This window comes from Leptodactylus fuscus, chromosome 7 (assembly GCF_031893055.1).
Source record: "Leptodactylus fuscus isolate aLepFus1 chromosome 7, aLepFus1.hap2, whole genome shotgun sequence".
NCBI classification, from domain to species: Eukaryota; Metazoa; Chordata; class Amphibia; order Anura; family Leptodactylidae; genus Leptodactylus; species Leptodactylus fuscus.
Window position 1 is genome coordinate 111,556,990 of NC_134271.1, and position 18,384 is coordinate 111,575,373.

At 39.3% G+C, this 18,384-nt stretch overlaps 1 protein-coding gene across 1 annotated transcript in view; it reads right to left on the minus strand.

Annotated features, from left to right (window-relative positions):
* LOC142212809 (cytosolic phospholipase A2 delta-like) overlaps window positions 1-18,384 on the minus strand; it is a 42,101-nt gene that overhangs the window by 5,161 nt on the left and 18,556 nt on the right. The window contains exons 8-15 of the mRNA XM_075280861.1: window positions 17,399-17,580; window positions 16,065-16,166; window positions 15,585-15,622; window positions 7,086-7,221; window positions 3,847-3,983; window positions 3,083-3,305; window positions 925-1,042; window positions 216-353 (exon numbers count right to left, since the gene is read on the minus strand). Coding sequence (XP_075136962.1) covers window positions 216-353; window positions 925-1,042; window positions 3,083-3,305; window positions 3,847-3,983; window positions 7,086-7,221; window positions 15,585-15,622; window positions 16,065-16,166; window positions 17,399-17,580 — 1,074 coding nt within the window. The remainder of the gene's footprint in view (window positions 1-215; window positions 354-924; window positions 1,043-3,082; window positions 3,306-3,846; window positions 3,984-7,085; window positions 7,222-15,584; window positions 15,623-16,064; window positions 16,167-17,398; window positions 17,581-18,384) is intronic.

Here is an 18,384-nt window from a genome sequence, read left to right on the forward strand (position 1 = left end):
TTTCCCTAAGTTATATCATAGTGTATCTGGCCTCTTTGAAATTTGGGGAGGGTATAGTTCTGATTGTTTTTTTATTTCCTATCTACTCGGGTTTTAATGTATATCAATAAAATTTAGTTTTAATTGCCAGTTTATTTCTTGGACTCACGTTGTAAAGGTATTTACTCTTAGAGGTTGTGCAAAGCCATAATAAAGATAAGTCCATGAGGCCTTACCTTGTAAGAAGCAAATACGTGGTTCTGGATGTTTCTTCATCAGTCGACCCATGTAGAATTCACTACCATAATCCTCTGTTCGGATAAAGGCACCATATTTGATGAGCCCTACTTCATAAGGGGTAAATTCACACCACTCTGAAGTGAAACATAATATTTAATAAATGGATATTCGCATACATAAATGTTATCTTAGTCATTACAGAACAATACATGCATTTCTGTGCTTGCTGTAAATATGAAAGCATGGCATATGGTTGGCACAGTTATATGGTCATTAGGCTGGTATAACATATATGGGAAACTGGTTGGCTAGCAATTGGATGCACCGTGACTAGGAAGCACTGTGACTAGATGGCACTATTATAAGGTCTTGTGGCAAGTTCTGTTATAGCAGCACTCCAGTTGGCAGTGATATGAGGACATTGTTGCTGGTTGTTATATGGGACTAATAGCATAGGGACTGTATTATGGAGATACTTAACTGCTTGAACCACTCATGAACCACTTCATATTTCAGCCACCAGCTGGTTGACAAGACTCTCGCACCCATTTCTTGGCTTGGATTCATGGCCTCCATTTACAGTAGAAGCCATAACATAACTATTGCTATGGACCATAGTTTCCTTTAATCTTCCTGGGGTCTTTACACTTACAACATGTGCATTTATATATCTGATATATAACAAATGTTCTGTAGTGTCAATACCTTTAAAATCCAGGGTGCTGATAGTGTCCTGTTTCACGTTAATAGCAAGATAAATGGGTAGTGGGTTTTGTCCATTCTCTAAGGCTGCTTGTTGATCAGAAAGCCTGTTTTCATTTCTCTGTGAGGACAAAATAAGGAAATGTAGCTGAGAAAAGGAAGATATGTGTAAAACGTGCTCACGACACTCTACATTTATAATTTACACCAAAGGTATTCTGCTAGAATAGTTATGCTATGCCAACCATGTTAGTGTATTTGTGCAGACGCCACTCAAAGTGTGTGCATAGTTGGATGCCACCATTAATAATGGTGGCTTATGTGTGCAGGAACCCTGGTATAACTACAGTAATTCCATTGATGGCTGTCAGTCTGTGTATAGAAAATGCAATACTCATGCCCGCTGCAGAACTGGAAAGGGACAAGGGCAGATTTATACACAGTCTTCCACTGTCTGAAAAGAGAAGATGGGGCTCAGTGGTTAGCACTGCAGCCTTGCAGCGCTGGAGTCCTGGTGTTCAAATCCCACCAAGGGCAAAAAAACATCTGCAAGGAGTTTGTATGTTCTCCCCGTGTTTGCGTGGATTTCCATCCCATATTCCAAAGACATAATGATAGGGGGGGGGGGGAGTACATTGTGAGCTCTATGTGGGGCTCACAATCTACATATAAAAAAAGAAAGGTGAAGATGAACCTTTTTATTCCAAAATATAGCAGATGGTCATCAGCATATAGTTAATGAGGGGTTCTATGGAACAAATGGGACACAATTACTGTGCGGGGAGCACTGACAGGGAATGGAGTCTGGGCCCATATAGAGAAGGATAAGGGAAGTTAAAGTAAAATGCACAGATGGGACACTGCTGATGATTGAAAGTAGAAGTTGCATAGTGAGTCCCAATGTGAAGTTTTGCACCAGGGCCTGTGAGCCTTTATATCCTGAGACATCCAGAGACATGTGAGGGAGCAATGAAGGGATACATCACATAACCAGCAAAAGCTAAAATTCAGGGACTTAGCTATAGGAGATGCACAGACAGCAATCTCTACATATTTTGAATTGGGGCCCAGGAGCTTGAAGATTCACCTCTACCAACAATTATTGGCTTTTGAGGGTAGACAGTATATGTTTTTATTTGTTCAGTTGCAGGCAGGCTCTGTGTTTATTCTAGCTGTGCCGTGCTGCAATCCTGACATGGCCACTGATAGAAGAACATCTGACCTGTCCATCACTGGCCATATCTGGACTTCAGCACCACACATTATGCATGTCAATCAATGGCTCTTGTGGAGGTCCAAAGTTTGGGAAACAGGGCTCTATGGCTTGGTTCGCACGGGGGGAGGGGGGGGGGGTTGACCGGATTTTGACTCAGAGGCCGCTTCAGAATCCAGTCCAAAAACGGCTAGCTACGACTGGATGCCAATGCACTGCATACCGTGCATTGGCATCCAGTCGCGGCATTCCGCTCTGGATTAGGCCCAAATGAATTGGCCTAGTTGGGAGGGAGTGTCGCGCTGCAGACGTCCGTGGCTGAATCAGCCACAGAATCTGCCTCAAGAAAGGGCATATCTCTTTTTTTTTTCCATGAGCGGAAACAAACTGCTCGCGGAAAAAGGAACCCATTGAATTCAATGGGAAGCGGTTTTTTGAGCTGGATTTTGACGCAGACCAAAAACCCCCCGTGTGAACCAAGCCTATCATGCATGCATCCAAAGAAGTTTCATTTGCTTTGCCTTTGGGTATGTTCACACTCGAGTGATTCAAGGAACAAAAAGCTGATAGATCACCAACTCTAATATAAGGGAACTACTATAGTATTAATATGTAGAATAATTCCTAGTGCAACCTGTCTTTATTGTTTTTAGTCCCTAATGATATACATAAAGTACTGCAAATATCAGAGTTTATTACTGGTATAATCTCTGCTATATATCTTTTTTCTATTACACTGATCAGATCATATGTATGATTGTAATCCTGAAATCATTTATGTACTGCCACACAATATATGATACATTTATGATAGCTGGGACCCCCGATTATTGTTAAAAGGTTCAAAGTTAACCTTCTATTCCTATTCAACATAAGGAACGTCAGATCAGATTTTGGTTATTTTGCATGGTAATAAAAAGTCCAACTGATAAAAGTCACATTTCTTACCCCATTCTGCAACATTGATTCAAGCATCAGTCCCCACAGGTCAGTGAATGAGGGTTTCTGGCCATCCACAGCAGCCTGCTGGAGCTCCTTGCGATAGTACTTTAGACGATCCACTGAAAAAATACTTATCTTATTTTTTGTCACATGCTTTTTTGCATTGTTTATGGGCTCAGACAAGTTGCTTTGTGACCAGTTAGGATCTTCAAACAGTTTGGTTGTGGTCCTATATGAAAGTTAATATAGGAAAGGCAATATTAATAAATTTTTCAAGTACTGTATCTAAATTAAGACCCCATTGGAACCCTCCCCTCCTTAAAAGGAATGCATCACCAGGTTGTTTTTCATTTATCAAATCCAGATAGTGAAATATATCACATTTTCCAATTAGGTTTTTTTTTTTTTTTTTTTTTTATATTTGTTGCAAATAGGGGATTTAAAAATAAATATATATAGGAGGTCCAATATCCCTGGGGCACCTGCCGCTGCACCAAGTTGGAGTCCATGATTGAAAATCATAGCAGACATATGTAGATACATACCACCCAAATTCTGCAACTTTTGCAGGAAAATAATTTCTAAGGCTGAAGCCCAATGTTGTGAAAATGCAGCGAAGAAAAAAATGCCACGTTTTACAATACCTGCAAAGTGAATGGGATTCTGGCTAATCCCATCCACACATTCCAGAAAAAATGCAATGAAAAATGTAGGTTTTTTTTTTGCTGCACTTCACTACGTAGAGCCTTATTCTCAAGAAGATTTCTTACCATGTGGAACCTGAAGCACTTGCTATGTATGTAACACAGTCCAACAGACCCATGTTCTGAAGTCCACACAAATGGCTGTACAAGCAGGTCATAGCTCTGACTCCTCCACCAGTTGCCATAACTGCCACAACTGGGATCTACAAAGAAAAAGCCAACAATCTATAGTCAATAGTTTTCCATTGGCTGTTCTGCGCTCGCTGAGTAAATTTATAATACAATTTCCTAATATACAAGTCATGTCAGGGTACACATACTAACCGTGCCTCTGCCCAGTGACTTACAAAGCAAGGAGACTACAGCCCTGACAGTATTGTAAGGTGATCCCGCCTATAAACTTGGTAGAGTTCACTGGAGCAGGATTATGGGATGCCGGGGACTGCAGAGGCATTTATGGAGAAATGGAAGGAACAAAATCACTCTACAATATCCCTGTAGTGTGACACTACGAGATTCTTTCTATCATAGGACACTAAGGTTCTACATATATTATTTTCAGAGATGTCACTGGTTCAAAACACAGTCAGGATTGGGATATTTATATGCCGTTGTTCTGAAACTTTACCGACATTTTAATTTTCTATTTGCCTTGTCACCCTAGGGCACTAAAATCCCTTGTTTAGTCTTAAAGGGGCTCTATCAGCAAAATTATGCTAATAGAGCCCCACATATGCCTGAATAGCCTTTAAAAAAGCTATTTAGGCACCATAAAAGTTATATTAACCCCCGGGCCCATTTTTAAATAAAAGCATAAAAACATATATGCTAATCATACCTGAACAAGCACCATGTGGTATTGTGTGCAGAGGCCTGTATCTAATCCTCCAAAGTGTGGTACTGTGTTCAAATGCACATATCTAATCCTCCCCTGTGTGGTATTGTGTGAAGAGGCACGTATCTAATCCTACGGCATGTGGAACTGTGTGTAGACGCACGTATCTAATCCTATGGCATGTGGTACTGTGTGCAGACATGCGTATCTAATCCTATGGCATGTGGTACTGTGTGTAGACGCGCGTATCTAATCCTACGGCATGTGGTACTGTGTGCAGACGTGTGTATCTAATCCTATGGCGTGTACAACTGTGTGAAGACACGTGTATCTAATCCTCCCCTGTGTGGTATTGTGTGAAGAGGAGCATATCTAATCCTACGGCGTTTGGAACTGTGTGTAGATGCGCGTATCCAATCCCCGGCATGTGGTACTGTGTGCAGAAGCGCATATCTAATCCTATGGCATGTAGTACTGTGTGTAGACGCGCGTATCTAATCCTCCCCCATGTGATACTGTGTGCTGAGACGCGTATCTAATTCTCTGGCTTGTGGTACTGTGTGCAGAGGCATGTATCTAATCCTCCAAAGTGTGACACTGTGTGCACACACACGTATGTAATCCTCCCCTGTGTGGTATTTTGTGAAGAGGGGCGTATCTAATCCTTCGGCGTGTGGAACTATGTGTAGACGCGCGTATCTAATCCTACTGCATGTGCTACTGTGTGCAGACACGTGTATCTAATCCTATGGCGTTTACAACTGTGTGCAGACGCACATATCTAATCCTCTGGAGTGTGGAACTGTGTGTAGACGCACGTATCTAATCCTTCAGCATGTGGTACTGTGTGCAGACACGCGTATCTAATCCTACGGAATGTGGTACTATGTGTAGACGCGCGTATCTAATCCTACGGCATGTGGTACTGTGTGCAGACGTGTGTATCTAATCCTATGGCGTGTACAACTGTGTGAAGACACGTGTATCTAATCCTCCCCTGTGTGGTATTGTGTGAAGAGGAGTGTATCTAATCCTACGGCGTGTGGAACTGTGTGTAGACGCGCGTATCCAATCCCCGGCATGTGGTACTGTGTGCAGAAGCGCGTATCTAATCCTATGGCATGTGGTACTGTGTGTAGACGCGCGTATCTAATCCTATGGCATGTGGTACTGTGTGCAGAAGCGCGTATCTAATCCTATGGCATGTGGTACTGTGTGCAGAAGCGCGTATCTAATCCTATGGCATGTGGTACTGTGTGCAGTCGTGTGTATCTAATCCTATGGCGTGTATAACTGTGTGAAGACACGTGTATCTAATCCTCCCCTGTGTGGTATTGTGTGAAGAGGTGCGTATCTAATCCTACAGTGTGTGGAACTGTGTGTAGACGCGCGTATCCAATCCCCGGCATGTGGTACTGTGTGCAGAAGCGCGTATCTAATCCTATGGCATGTGGTACTGTGTGTAGACGTGCGTATCTAATCCTCCCCCGTGTGGTACTGTGTGCAGACGCGCGTATCTAATCCTCCCCATGTGATACTGTGTGCTGAGACGCGTATCTAATCCTCCCCCGTGTGGTACTGTGTGCACACACACGTATCTAATCCTCCCCTGTGTGGTATTGTGTGAAGAGGCGCGTATCTAATCCTTCGGCGTGTGGAACTATGTGTAGACGCGCGTATCTAATCCTACTGCATGTGGTACTGTGTGCAGACACGTGTATCTAATCTTATGGCGTGTACAACTGTGTGCAGACACGCGTATCTAATCCTCTGGAGTGTGGAACTGTGTGTAGACGCGTGTATCTAATCCTAAGGCATGTGGAACCATGTGCAGACGCACGTATCAAATCCTTCAGTGTGTGGAACTGTGTGCAGAAGTGCGTATTTAATCCTCTGGTGTGTGGGACTGTGTGCAGACCCGTGTATCTAATTCTACGGCATGTGGTACTGTGTGCTGATCTGTGTATCTAATCCTCTGATGCGTGTATCTCAGCTTGGATATCAGTGTTGTATTGTGCATGTGGAGTGACTGTGTGTATTGCAGTTGAAATATGAGTGAAAGTCTTGCAGGTTTGTATTGGCTAAGGGGGGGGGGGCACTGTGTTTGGAATGCTGTATCTCGGCAACGGTACGTCCGAGTGAGTTGGAGTCTTGTCTTAAACCTTCCCGGATATCTGAAGTATCTCTGTACCAAATTTGGTGAAGATCGGTCCAGTCGTTTGGTTCGCATTAGAGAACAGACAGACAGACAGAAATTCATTTTTATAATATAGGGAGATATCAGTATCTTCACTCTGTAGCTTTCCTACTCAGAGTTACATTGATCTAAATTGAAACAATGAGCTGATTCACAATCTCTGGCCATGTACAAGGACCTATTACCTGCTACCAAACAAGGAACCATACTCAAACAAGTTTACATAGTGTATGGGGGCAGGGTAAATGTTCTTCAATCTTATCAGTCTCTTACCTCTTCACCAACCAAATCTTCTTCCAACTTCAGGACTCTTTTCAATGTGTCAGCAACCAACCGCTGGCGTTTTTGAAGAAATATTTTTTCTTTATCACATAAGTCAAATCCCAGTCTCACATCAAGCTTTTCTGGGCTGAAAATACATTTATTTTTGTGAGTAAATGTCAGCTGGAAGTGACTTGTATATGCCAATAATTTATTATTCTAGATACATTTTATACTATATGGCATTCTTTTAGATGGGAAGCATGGGTTATTATAAGACAACAGTGTGTTGTGATCAGAGAAGGTCAGTTTTATGTAAGAATTATATTTAATCATTTTTCCTGTAACTGACTCCATTCCTCCTCCATTGTGTTATGTATATTATGACGTTATATTAATGCCACAATACAAGTACATCAAAATTTACTTTATGGTCTATACTAAAAAAATTGTACTGCTTGATACCTGTAGTAGATTTTTGTAAACATACATCGGAGCCTTGCATAAATCTATTGACAAGACACTGCAGAAATCCTAAAACACAAAATTTCTGGAAATGTATTTTACAAGGATAACATTCCCTCGAATATTCTTCAAGGAGCATCTCTATAATGCACAGTATATATTGTGTAATAAAACTCTCCAGATGTCTATGGTATTGCCAGCAGATGGCGCTCTAATACCTAGTACTGATCATCAATTATGTCTACCAAGGTGATCTGAAATACACATTAATTTCATTAAAATGTATTTATTGTTATTTAGCTTTATATATTTGACATTATTCTATATTGCACCAATATATTCTGTAGAACAGATGTTCTTATTCACTCTCCCTAGTAGGATTTTTTTGTTTTGTCCCTAGTAGGATTTACTATATAAATATCCTATTATGTCTTTGGAATAAAATGTGACAACATAAACAGCTGCTTTAATGCATACAACCTGTCATTCCACCCCCCTCCAGTCCACACTTTGGGGATGTTCTGGCAGCGACTCAGCTGCAGAAAGTCTCCTCGTCAAGGAGGCTTAAGAAGCCAGCTCCAGCAGCAACACTTTGGCAGAGCTTGGCTGGAAAGCCAACAGAGAGGTCATATTGTTGGAGCTGTGTCCTGAATGATTCTACTGGCTTTTTAGATTTCTGTTCTTCTAGGTGAGGTAACCTCTTCTATGTTTAGTTAGAGCCTAGCCGGGCAGGTATTTATTTTTGTATTGTTTCCTTTTGTTGCTGCACTACCTTTTTGAGTGAAAATAAACTCTACCTTTGTTTTGGACTAAAAGAAACTGGACTTGTGTGTCTATGCCACCCCACCTAGCAACCCCAGACCCTGACAGTACAGATGTAGCTTTTATATAATACAAGATCACAGAACCAGTGTTCTGGGTGGTATAAAATTAGAGACACAGATATTTGAAGTCTTTCCTCCCACCATCACCTTTAGCTAGGAAAACATAAAAGGGGGTACCCTCTAAGGGTACCCCCTTTTTTGTTTTGCTGTGTTTCAATTGTTTGGGTACTGTCACATCCAGTGATTTACATCACCTTTAGCTACTATGACATTTGTACATACTGGCAATACACAGTTTGTGCACAAATTCTCCCTGGCAATGTCTATATAGAGCAGTAGCTAACAAGAACATTAGAGCCTGTTTCCTACAAAATTGGTAATTTAAGCAGCATCCTAATGTACTAAGTCCCATTCAGCAGGGAATCTGGTAATGGAACAGGTGCAAAAGGGGATAGGGGACATACTAAAAAGAATGAAGAAAAAGAATAAAGAAAAAGAATGAACATTATTACAAATGGGAAAAGATGTAAAATAAAGATTTTCTGAGCTTTCTAAGTTTAAAAGAACTGGAATGAACAGGACATATCTGTAGTCTATAGTGGAATGAGCATATATTCCATAGAAACAGATGTATAACACTTTTCCTGTGCTAGATACACCAGGAATGAACAGGATATATCAGTAGTCTATAGTGGAATGAACATATATTCCATAGAAAGAGATGTATAACACTTTTCCTGTGCTAGATACACCAGGAATGAACAGAATATATCTGTAGTGTATAGTGGAATGAACATATATTCCATAGAAACAGATGTATAACACTTTTCCTGTGCTAGATACACCAGGAATGAACAGGATATATCTGTAGTCTATAGTGGAATGAACATATATTCCATAGAAACAGATGTATAACATTTTTCCTGTGCTAGATACACCAGGAATGAACAGGATATATCTGTAGTGTATAGTGGAATGAACATATATTCCATAGAAACAGATGTATAACACTTTTCCTGTGCTAGATACACCAGGAATGAACAGGATATATCTGTAGTGTATAGTGGACTGAACATATATTCCATAGAAACAGATGTATAATACTTTTCCTGCACTAGATACACCAGGAATGAACAGGATATATCTGTAGTCTCTAGTGGAATGCACATATATTCCATAGAAACAGATGTATAATACTTTTCCTGCACTAGATACACCAGGAATGAACAGGTTATATCTGTAGTCTATAGTGGAATGCACATATATTCCATAGAAACAGATGTATAACACTTTTCCTGTGCAAGATACACGAGGAATGAACAGGATATATCTGTAGTCTATAGTGGAATGAACATATATTCCATAAAACAGATGTATAATACTTTTCCTGTGCTAGATACACCAGGAATGAACAGGATATATCTGTAGTGTATAGTGGAATGAACATATATTCCATAGAAACAGATGTATAACACTTTTCCTGTGCTAGATACACCAGGAATGAACAGGATATATCAGTAGTCTATAGTGGAATGAACATATATTCCATAGAAAGAGATGTATAACACTTTTCCTGTGCTAGATACACCAGGAATGAACAGGATATATCTGTAGTGTATAGTGGAATGAACATATATTCCATAGAAACAGATGTATAATACTTTTCCTGTGCTAGATACACCAGGAATGAACAGAATATATCTGTAGTGTATAGTGGAATGAACATATATTCCATAGAAACAGATGTATAACACTTTTCCTGTGCTAGATACACCAGGAATGAACAGGATATATCTGTAGTGTATAGTGGAATGAACATATATTCCATAGAAACAGATGTATAACACTTTTCCTGTGCTAGATACACCAGGAATGAACAGGATATATCTGTAGCCTATAGTGGAATGAACATATATTCCATAGAAACAGGTGTATAATACTTTTCCTGTGCTAAATAGAGTAGGAATGAACAGGATATATCTGTAGTCTATAGTGGAATGAACATATATTCCATAGAAACAGATGTATAACACTTTTCCTGTGCTAGATACACCAGGAATGAACAGGATATATCTGTAGTCTATAGTGGAATGAACATATATTCCATAGAAACAGATGTATAACACATTTCCTGTGCTAGATACACCAGGAATGAACAGGATATATCTGTAGTGTATAGTGGAATGAGCATATATTCCATAGAAACAGATGTATAACACTTTTCCTGTGCTAGATACACCAGGAATGAACAGGATATATCTGTAGTGTATAGTGGACTGAACATATATTCCATAGAAACAGATGTATAATACTTTTCCTGCACTAGATACACCAGGAATGAACAGGATATATCTGTAGTCTCTAGTGGAATGCACATATATTCCATAGAAACAGATGTATAATACTTTTCCTGCACTAGATACACCAGGAATGAACAGGTTATATCTGTAGTCTATAGTGGAATGAACATATATTCCATAGAAACAGATGTATAACACTTTTCCTGTGCAAGATACACGAGGAATGAACAGGATATATGTGTAGTCTATAGTGGAATGAACATATATTCCATAAAACAGATGTATAAAACTTTTCCTGTGATAGATACACCAGGAATGAACAGGTTATATCTGTAGTCTATAGTGGAATGAACATATATTCCATAGAAACAGATGTATAACACTTTTCCTGTGCTAGATACACCAGGAATGAACAGGATATATCAGTAGTCTATAGTGGAATGAACATATATTCCATAGAAAGAGATGTATAACACTTTTCCTGTGCTAGATACACCAGGAATGAACAGGATATATCTGTAGTGTATAGTGGAATGAACATATATTCCATAGAAACAGATGTATAACACTTTTCCTGTGCTAGATACACCAGGAATGAACAGGATATATCTGTAGCCTATAGTGGAATGAACATATATTCCATAGAAACAGGTGTATAATACTTTTCCTGTGCTAAATAGAGTAGGAATGAACAGGATATATAGTGGAATGAACATATATTCCATAGAAACAGATGTATAACACTTTTCCTGTGCTAGATACACCAGGAATGAACAGGATATATCTGTAGTCTATAGTGGAATGAACATATATTCCATAGAAACAGATGTATAACACATTTCCTGTGCTAGATACACCAGGAATGAACAGGATATATCTGTAGTGTATAGTGGAATGAGCATATATTCCATAGAAACAGATGTATAACACTTTTCCTGTGCTAGATACACCAGGAATGAACAGGATATATCTGTAGTGTATAGTGGACTGAACATATATTCCATAGAAACAGATGTATAATACTTTTCCTGCACTAGATACACCAGGAATGAACAGGATATATCTGTAGTCTCTAGTGGAATGCACATATATTCCATAGAAACAGATGTATAATACTTTTCCTGCACTAGATACACCAGGAATGAACAGGTTATATCTGTAGTCTATAGTGGAATGAACATATATTCCATAGAAACAGATGTATAACACTTTTCCTGTGCAAGATACACGAGGAATGAACAGGATATATGTGTAGTCTATAGTGGAATGAACATATATTCCATAAAACAGATGTATAAAACTTTTCCTGTGATAGATACACCAGGAATGAACAGAATATATCTGTAGTGTATAGTGGAATGAACATATATTCCATAGAAACAGATGTATAACACTTTTCCTGTGCTAGATACACCAGGAATGAACAGGATATATCAGTAGTCTATAGTGGAATGAACATATATTCCATAGAAAGAGATGTATAACACTTTTCCTGTGCTAGATACACCAGGAATGAACAGAATATATCTGTAGTGTATAGTGGAATGAACATATATTCCATAGAAACAGATGTATAACACTTTTCCTGCACTAGATACACCAGGAATGAACAGGTTATATCTGTAGTCTATAGTGGAATGAACATATATTCCATAGAAACAGATGTATAACATTTTTCCTGCGCTAGATACACCAGGAATGAACAGGATATATCTGTAGTGTATAGTGGAATGAACATATATTCCATAGAAAGAGATGTATAACACTTTTCCTGTGCTAGATACACCAGGAATGAACAGGATATATCTGTAGTGTATAGTGGAATGAACATATATTCCATAGAAAGAGATGTATAACACTTTTCCTGTGCTAGATACACCAGGAATGAACAGGATATATCTGTAGTCTATAGTGGAATGAACATATATTCCATAAAAACAGATGTATAATACTTTTCCTGTGCTAGATACACCAGGAATGAACAGAATATATCTGTAGTGTATAGTGGAATGAACATATATTCCATAGAAACAGATGTATAACACATTTCCTGTGCTATATACACCAGGAATGAACAGGATATATCTGTAGTGTATACTGGAATGAGCATATATTCCATAGAAACAGATGTATAACACTTTTCCTGTGCTAGATACACCAGGAATGAACAGGACATATCTGTAGTGTATAGTGGAATGAACATATATTCCATAGAAACAGATGTATAACACTTTTCCTGTGCTATATACACCAGGAATGAACAGGATATATCTGTAGTGTATACTGGAATGAACATATATTCCATAGAAACAGATGTATAACACTTTGCCTGTGCTAGATACACCTGGAATGAACAGGATATATCTGTAGTGTATAGTGGAATGAGCGTATATTCCATAGAAACAGATGTATAATACTTTTCCTGTGCTAAATAGAGTAGGAATGAATAGGATATATCTGTATATATCTATAGCCACATGTGGCTATAGAGGATTTTTTCCCCTATTTTCCAAATTATGGCATGATTTTTTGTTATTTATGTTTTTATATGGACGACCACAAATAATGATCATTATTTTTGGCTGTTTATAATGAGACGACCGCCTTTCACTGAAACGTTCCCAAGTGAGAACATAATCTAAAGGGGAATTTAGGACTGGGCATGTCTTAAAACGGTTGTAGTGATGTCCAACCTCTGCCAATGACTGCCTGAGTAGAACTGCTGTGTAACATGCCAGGTCCCAGACCAGGAAATGATGAAGACCACAGCAGTAGACTCTAGGAGTCAGTGCTGGAAGCACGGTGGGGAGTGGATGTTTTTGTTTTCACTTGGGGTCTACCTGGCCATATTGAAAAAAAATTCAGATATATCCTGTTCACTCCTGGAGTATCTAGCACAGAAAAAGTATAATAAATCTATTTCTATGGAATATATTCTCATTCCACTATAGACTACAGATATATCCTGTTCATTCCTGGTGTATCTAGCACAGGAAAAGTGTTATACATCTGTTTCTATGGAATATATGTTCATTCCACTATAGACTACAGATATATCCTGTTCATTTCTGGTGTATCTAGCACAGGAAAAGTGTTATACATCTGTTTCTATGGAATATATGTTCATTCCACTATAGACTACAGATATATCCTGTTCATTCCTGGTGAATCTAGCACAGGAAAAGTGTTATACATCTGTTTCTATGGAATATATGTTCATTCTACTATACACTACAGAGATATCCTGTTCATTCCTGGTGTATCTAGCACAGGAAAAGTGTTATACATCTGTTTCTATGGAATATATGTTCATTCCACTATAGACTACAGATATATCCTGTTCATTCCTGGTGTATCTAGCACAGGAAAAGTGTTATACATCTGCTTCTATGGAATATATGTTCATTCCACTATACACTACAGATATGTCCTGTTCATTCCTGGTGTATCTAGCACAGGAAAAGTGTTATACATCTGTTTCTATGGAATATATGTTCATTCCACTATACACTACAGATATATCCTGTTCATTCCTGGTGTATCTAGCACAAGAAAAGTGTTATACATCTGTTTCTATGGAATATATGTTCATTCCACTATACACTACAGACATATCCTGTTCATTCCTGGTGTATCTAGCACAAGAAAAGTGTTATACATCTGTTTCTATGGAATATATGTTCATTCCACTATACACTACAGATATATCCTGTTCATTCCTGGTGTATCTAGCACAAGAAAAGTGTTATACATCTGTTTCTATGGAATATATGTTCATTCCACTATACACTACAGATATATCCTGTTCATTCCTGGTGTATCTAGCACAGGAAAAGTGTTATACATCTGTTTCTATGGAATATATGTTCATTCCACTATACACTACAGATATATCCTGTTCATTCCTGGTGTATCTAGCACAGGAAAAGTGTTATACATCTGTTTCTATGGAATATATGTTCATTCCAGTAGAGACTACATATATATCCTGTTCATTCCAGTTCTTTTAAACCTAGAAAGCTCACTAAATCTTTATTTTATATCTTTCCCCATTGGTAATAATGTTCATTCTTTTTCTTTATTCTTTTTCTTCATTCTTTTTAGTATGTCCCAGGGGATAGAACAAGTAAGTATAATTTTTAAATATTTTCTACAGCATTCTGAGCCTTTTCTAAATAACTTTTCTTTTCCTTTTTTTTTTACTATTGTGTAGGGGATTGTTTAGTGAAAATGTTTGTAACATACTTTATTAACCTATTTTACTTCTTTTTAGACAGTCCATCCCATATTTACTGTGTATTGCCAATATGTACAGATATAGCAGTTGCCAAAGAGGGGGTCACTTTAAAGAGGACCTTTCACCACTTTTGGGCACATGCAGTTTTATATACTGCTGGAAAGCTGACAGTGCGCTGATTTCAGCGCACTGTCGGCTTTCCCGATCCGTGCCCGGTGTAAAGAGCTTACGGTGCCGGTACCGTAGTGCTCTATGGTCAGAATGGCGTTTCTGACCAATAGCCAGAGACGTCCTTCTGCCTCGCGGCACCTATCGCGCTGTGCTGTGGAGCGGGGAGGAACGCCCCCTCCCTCTGCTCACACAGCTCGTCCATAGACGAGCATTATCAGGGAGGGGAGGGGGCGTTCCTCCCGGCTCCACAGCACAGCGCGATAGGCGCCGCGAGGCAGAAGGACGTTCCTGGCTAATGGTCAGAAACGCCCTTCTGACCATAGAGCACTACGGTACCGGCACCGTAAGCTCTTTACACCGGGCACGGATCGGGAAAGCCGACAGTGCGCTGAACTCAGCGCACTGTCAGCTTTCCAGCAGTATATAACACTGCATGTGCCCAAAAGTGGTGAAAGGTCCTCTTTAAATACAGCTGTCTGAAGTGAATAATATACCATTCAGATAAATACTTTACCATTCAGTTAATCCGATTTGTATATCCAAAGGCTTTCCCTGAAAAAGGAGCATAAAAAATGCTTGTTTGGTCACTGTTATTAATAAAAATTAGCACATGCGTTTTTTTGGGGTTTTTTGTGTACAACATGAATATAACCATGTAATATTTATCATAGAGTTATAGAACAGGGTGACAAAGCTACAGCTCTCCATCTATAGCTTATCATGAGATCTGCAGGATAGCTCCCAATGTAAAATCTGTACCAAGGCCCCCACAACCTTTATGTTCCCTTTTTATCACTATTGGCGTCCTATGTAGTAGAAGAGTCATTGGACTCAATGAAGTATCAGGGCCCAGGTGGAAGTTCAGCCTCCATAGTAAGGCCCCACAATATGTATAATGTGTAAGATGTATTAATTTAGTTAATAAGATCATTTTATTATTAGTCAGATAGTGGTTATTATGCCAAATAAGGATCTATGATTTCCATCTACTTACTTCCATTGCAGGTACTTGGACATGAATGTCACTCTCCATAGGAGATATCACGCTCAGTGGTACGGTGGTTTGATTAGAACCATCATTTTCTGTCTCATTGGTCTGAAAGAAAGGTTTAATAAATAAGTAATGTACCAGAACACGATGGGTTTCCATAGAAGAAGTTGTTAGAAAAGGGTAAAACAGCCATTTTCCATCTGTAGGACACAAATTTGTCAACCAATTCCTGGCCATCTGACCATGTTTAATGTCTGTCTGTCATCTATTTGGCATCCATTTTTACTTCATGAACTTCATTGGTCTTTTTAACAGCTATGAAAAAAGTTAAAAACTGACCTATTAAAGGGGTTGTCCAGCCGAAACATACTCACCTGTCCCCGATGCTCCAATGCCTCCCAGCATGGTCTGTCCTGCTGCTCAGTTGTCTTCTTTTGCTGGAAGTCTTCATGGCTGTGACATACCGGGTGCCTTTCCTTAGGCCACTGATTGACAACCAAGGTCGCGTGCGGCATGGACTTCCACCAGAAGAAAACAATAAAGTTGCAGGAATGGACCACGCTGGGAGACAATGGAGCACCGAGGACAGATGAGTATGTTTTAAAAAAAAAAAAAAAAAAATTTCACCTCCGCAGCCTAATAAAAAAATAAATATATATACTTGACAACCCCTTTAACTTGTATTGGGTTTGTCAAGCCATGAAAACAGCCAGAAATAGGAAATGGTCTACTTCTACCAAATTTGACTAACTGCCTGTTAAAAAATGGACAGGTGAATACACCAATTAAAAGAAAGACAGGTTTTCACTGTTTTGTGCCTGAGGTCTTAATATAATAACTTTATAGTCTTGCAGTTATTTTTCTTGTGCAGATGTAATTTTATCCCCTCTTGTTACTGAGATTAGAGATTAGCCATTTCGAATAGCACGCACTCATAGGAATGAATGGAAGAAGCCGGCACGCAGACTTTGCCGGCGGCCGGCCACTTAACCCCCTGTGTGCCGACTGCGTCCATTAATTCCTATGGGAGCGTGCTATTCGAAATGGGAGTTTCACATAGTGTTCACTCATCTCTAACAGAGATCTCCACCATATCTACCACACAAGTCTATGTCTACCATTTCATTTTTTAAGTCCAAAATCCTGTACTCTGGGGAAGCTGTAATCTACTGTCTCAACAAGCGGAGAAAAATGTTCAGGTTGAGCCCCATAACTGAGTCCCTACTGGCCCTGCATCTGCAATATATAATAACCCCAAATTGTATGAGCCATATAGCACGCTATTCCTTGGTAAACTATACAGTGGTCTCATGCTTAAAACTTGCTAAGCAACTTACAAAAGTTACATCAAAAGAGGAGTAAACTCGACGCAAGGAAGCTGTCAATTCTGTTCCCAAGTCTCGTGGAAAATGAAAAACAGCAGTTTCACGTGAATTGAGCTCATGACTCGAGTCTCGTAATAAAATACTGTGTGAATCTTCAAAGGAGCCTCGTACAGAGAGAGCCAGCTCTGTTTTCTCTGTGGACATATAAGACAGAATAAAATATAAGTCATTGTTTCAGGATATTATTATAGTATTTATAGCATAATATCATACTACAAAATCTATCAATCTATCTATCATTCGGTCTGCCCAGGAGAAAGAGTTTATGTAACATGCGTAACAATAACCAAATTTTCACACTTGTAGACTATGGTCCAATGTAGCGAAACATTGCTACAAAATGCTGTAGAAAAAAATGATATTGTTGAAGTTTGCACTTAAACTACGAATGCCATTAGTATGGACCTTCATAAATATGGAGTTTTTCTAGAAACTCAAAAATTCTGACTCAAATACCATCCAATTATAAGCTTCACCATGAAACATAGATTATAATGAGGTGTGCCAGTGACTGCGCATGCCTGCCGGCCATATGAAAATGTCCGCTGACAATAATGTACAAGCGGCCATTTTCTTGTGGCCTGTGGGCATAGTCGGCTTTGTTTGTTTGATGCCAAGCCCCGAAAGAAGACGCGAAGAAGACCCGTTCCTGAAGAAGATGGAGGCAGCGCTGGAGAGTTCTCTCGCAGCATTGGGGACGCCCCCAGTGCTGTTTGAGCGCTGGGGCCCGCCCCCAGTGCTGCGAGAGAACTCATTTGCACACCGGCAAAAACCGGGATTTCTACGGAACGGCGGCGCGGAGAAGACATCTAAAGGTAGGAGAAGAATAGCCTTTCTTAAGGCTATTCCTATGTGATAGGCAGAAAAACATGAGTTTAAATGATAGGATCCCTTTAAGTTATAGGTTTTACGCTGTATGTTTGCATTTTTACACTTAA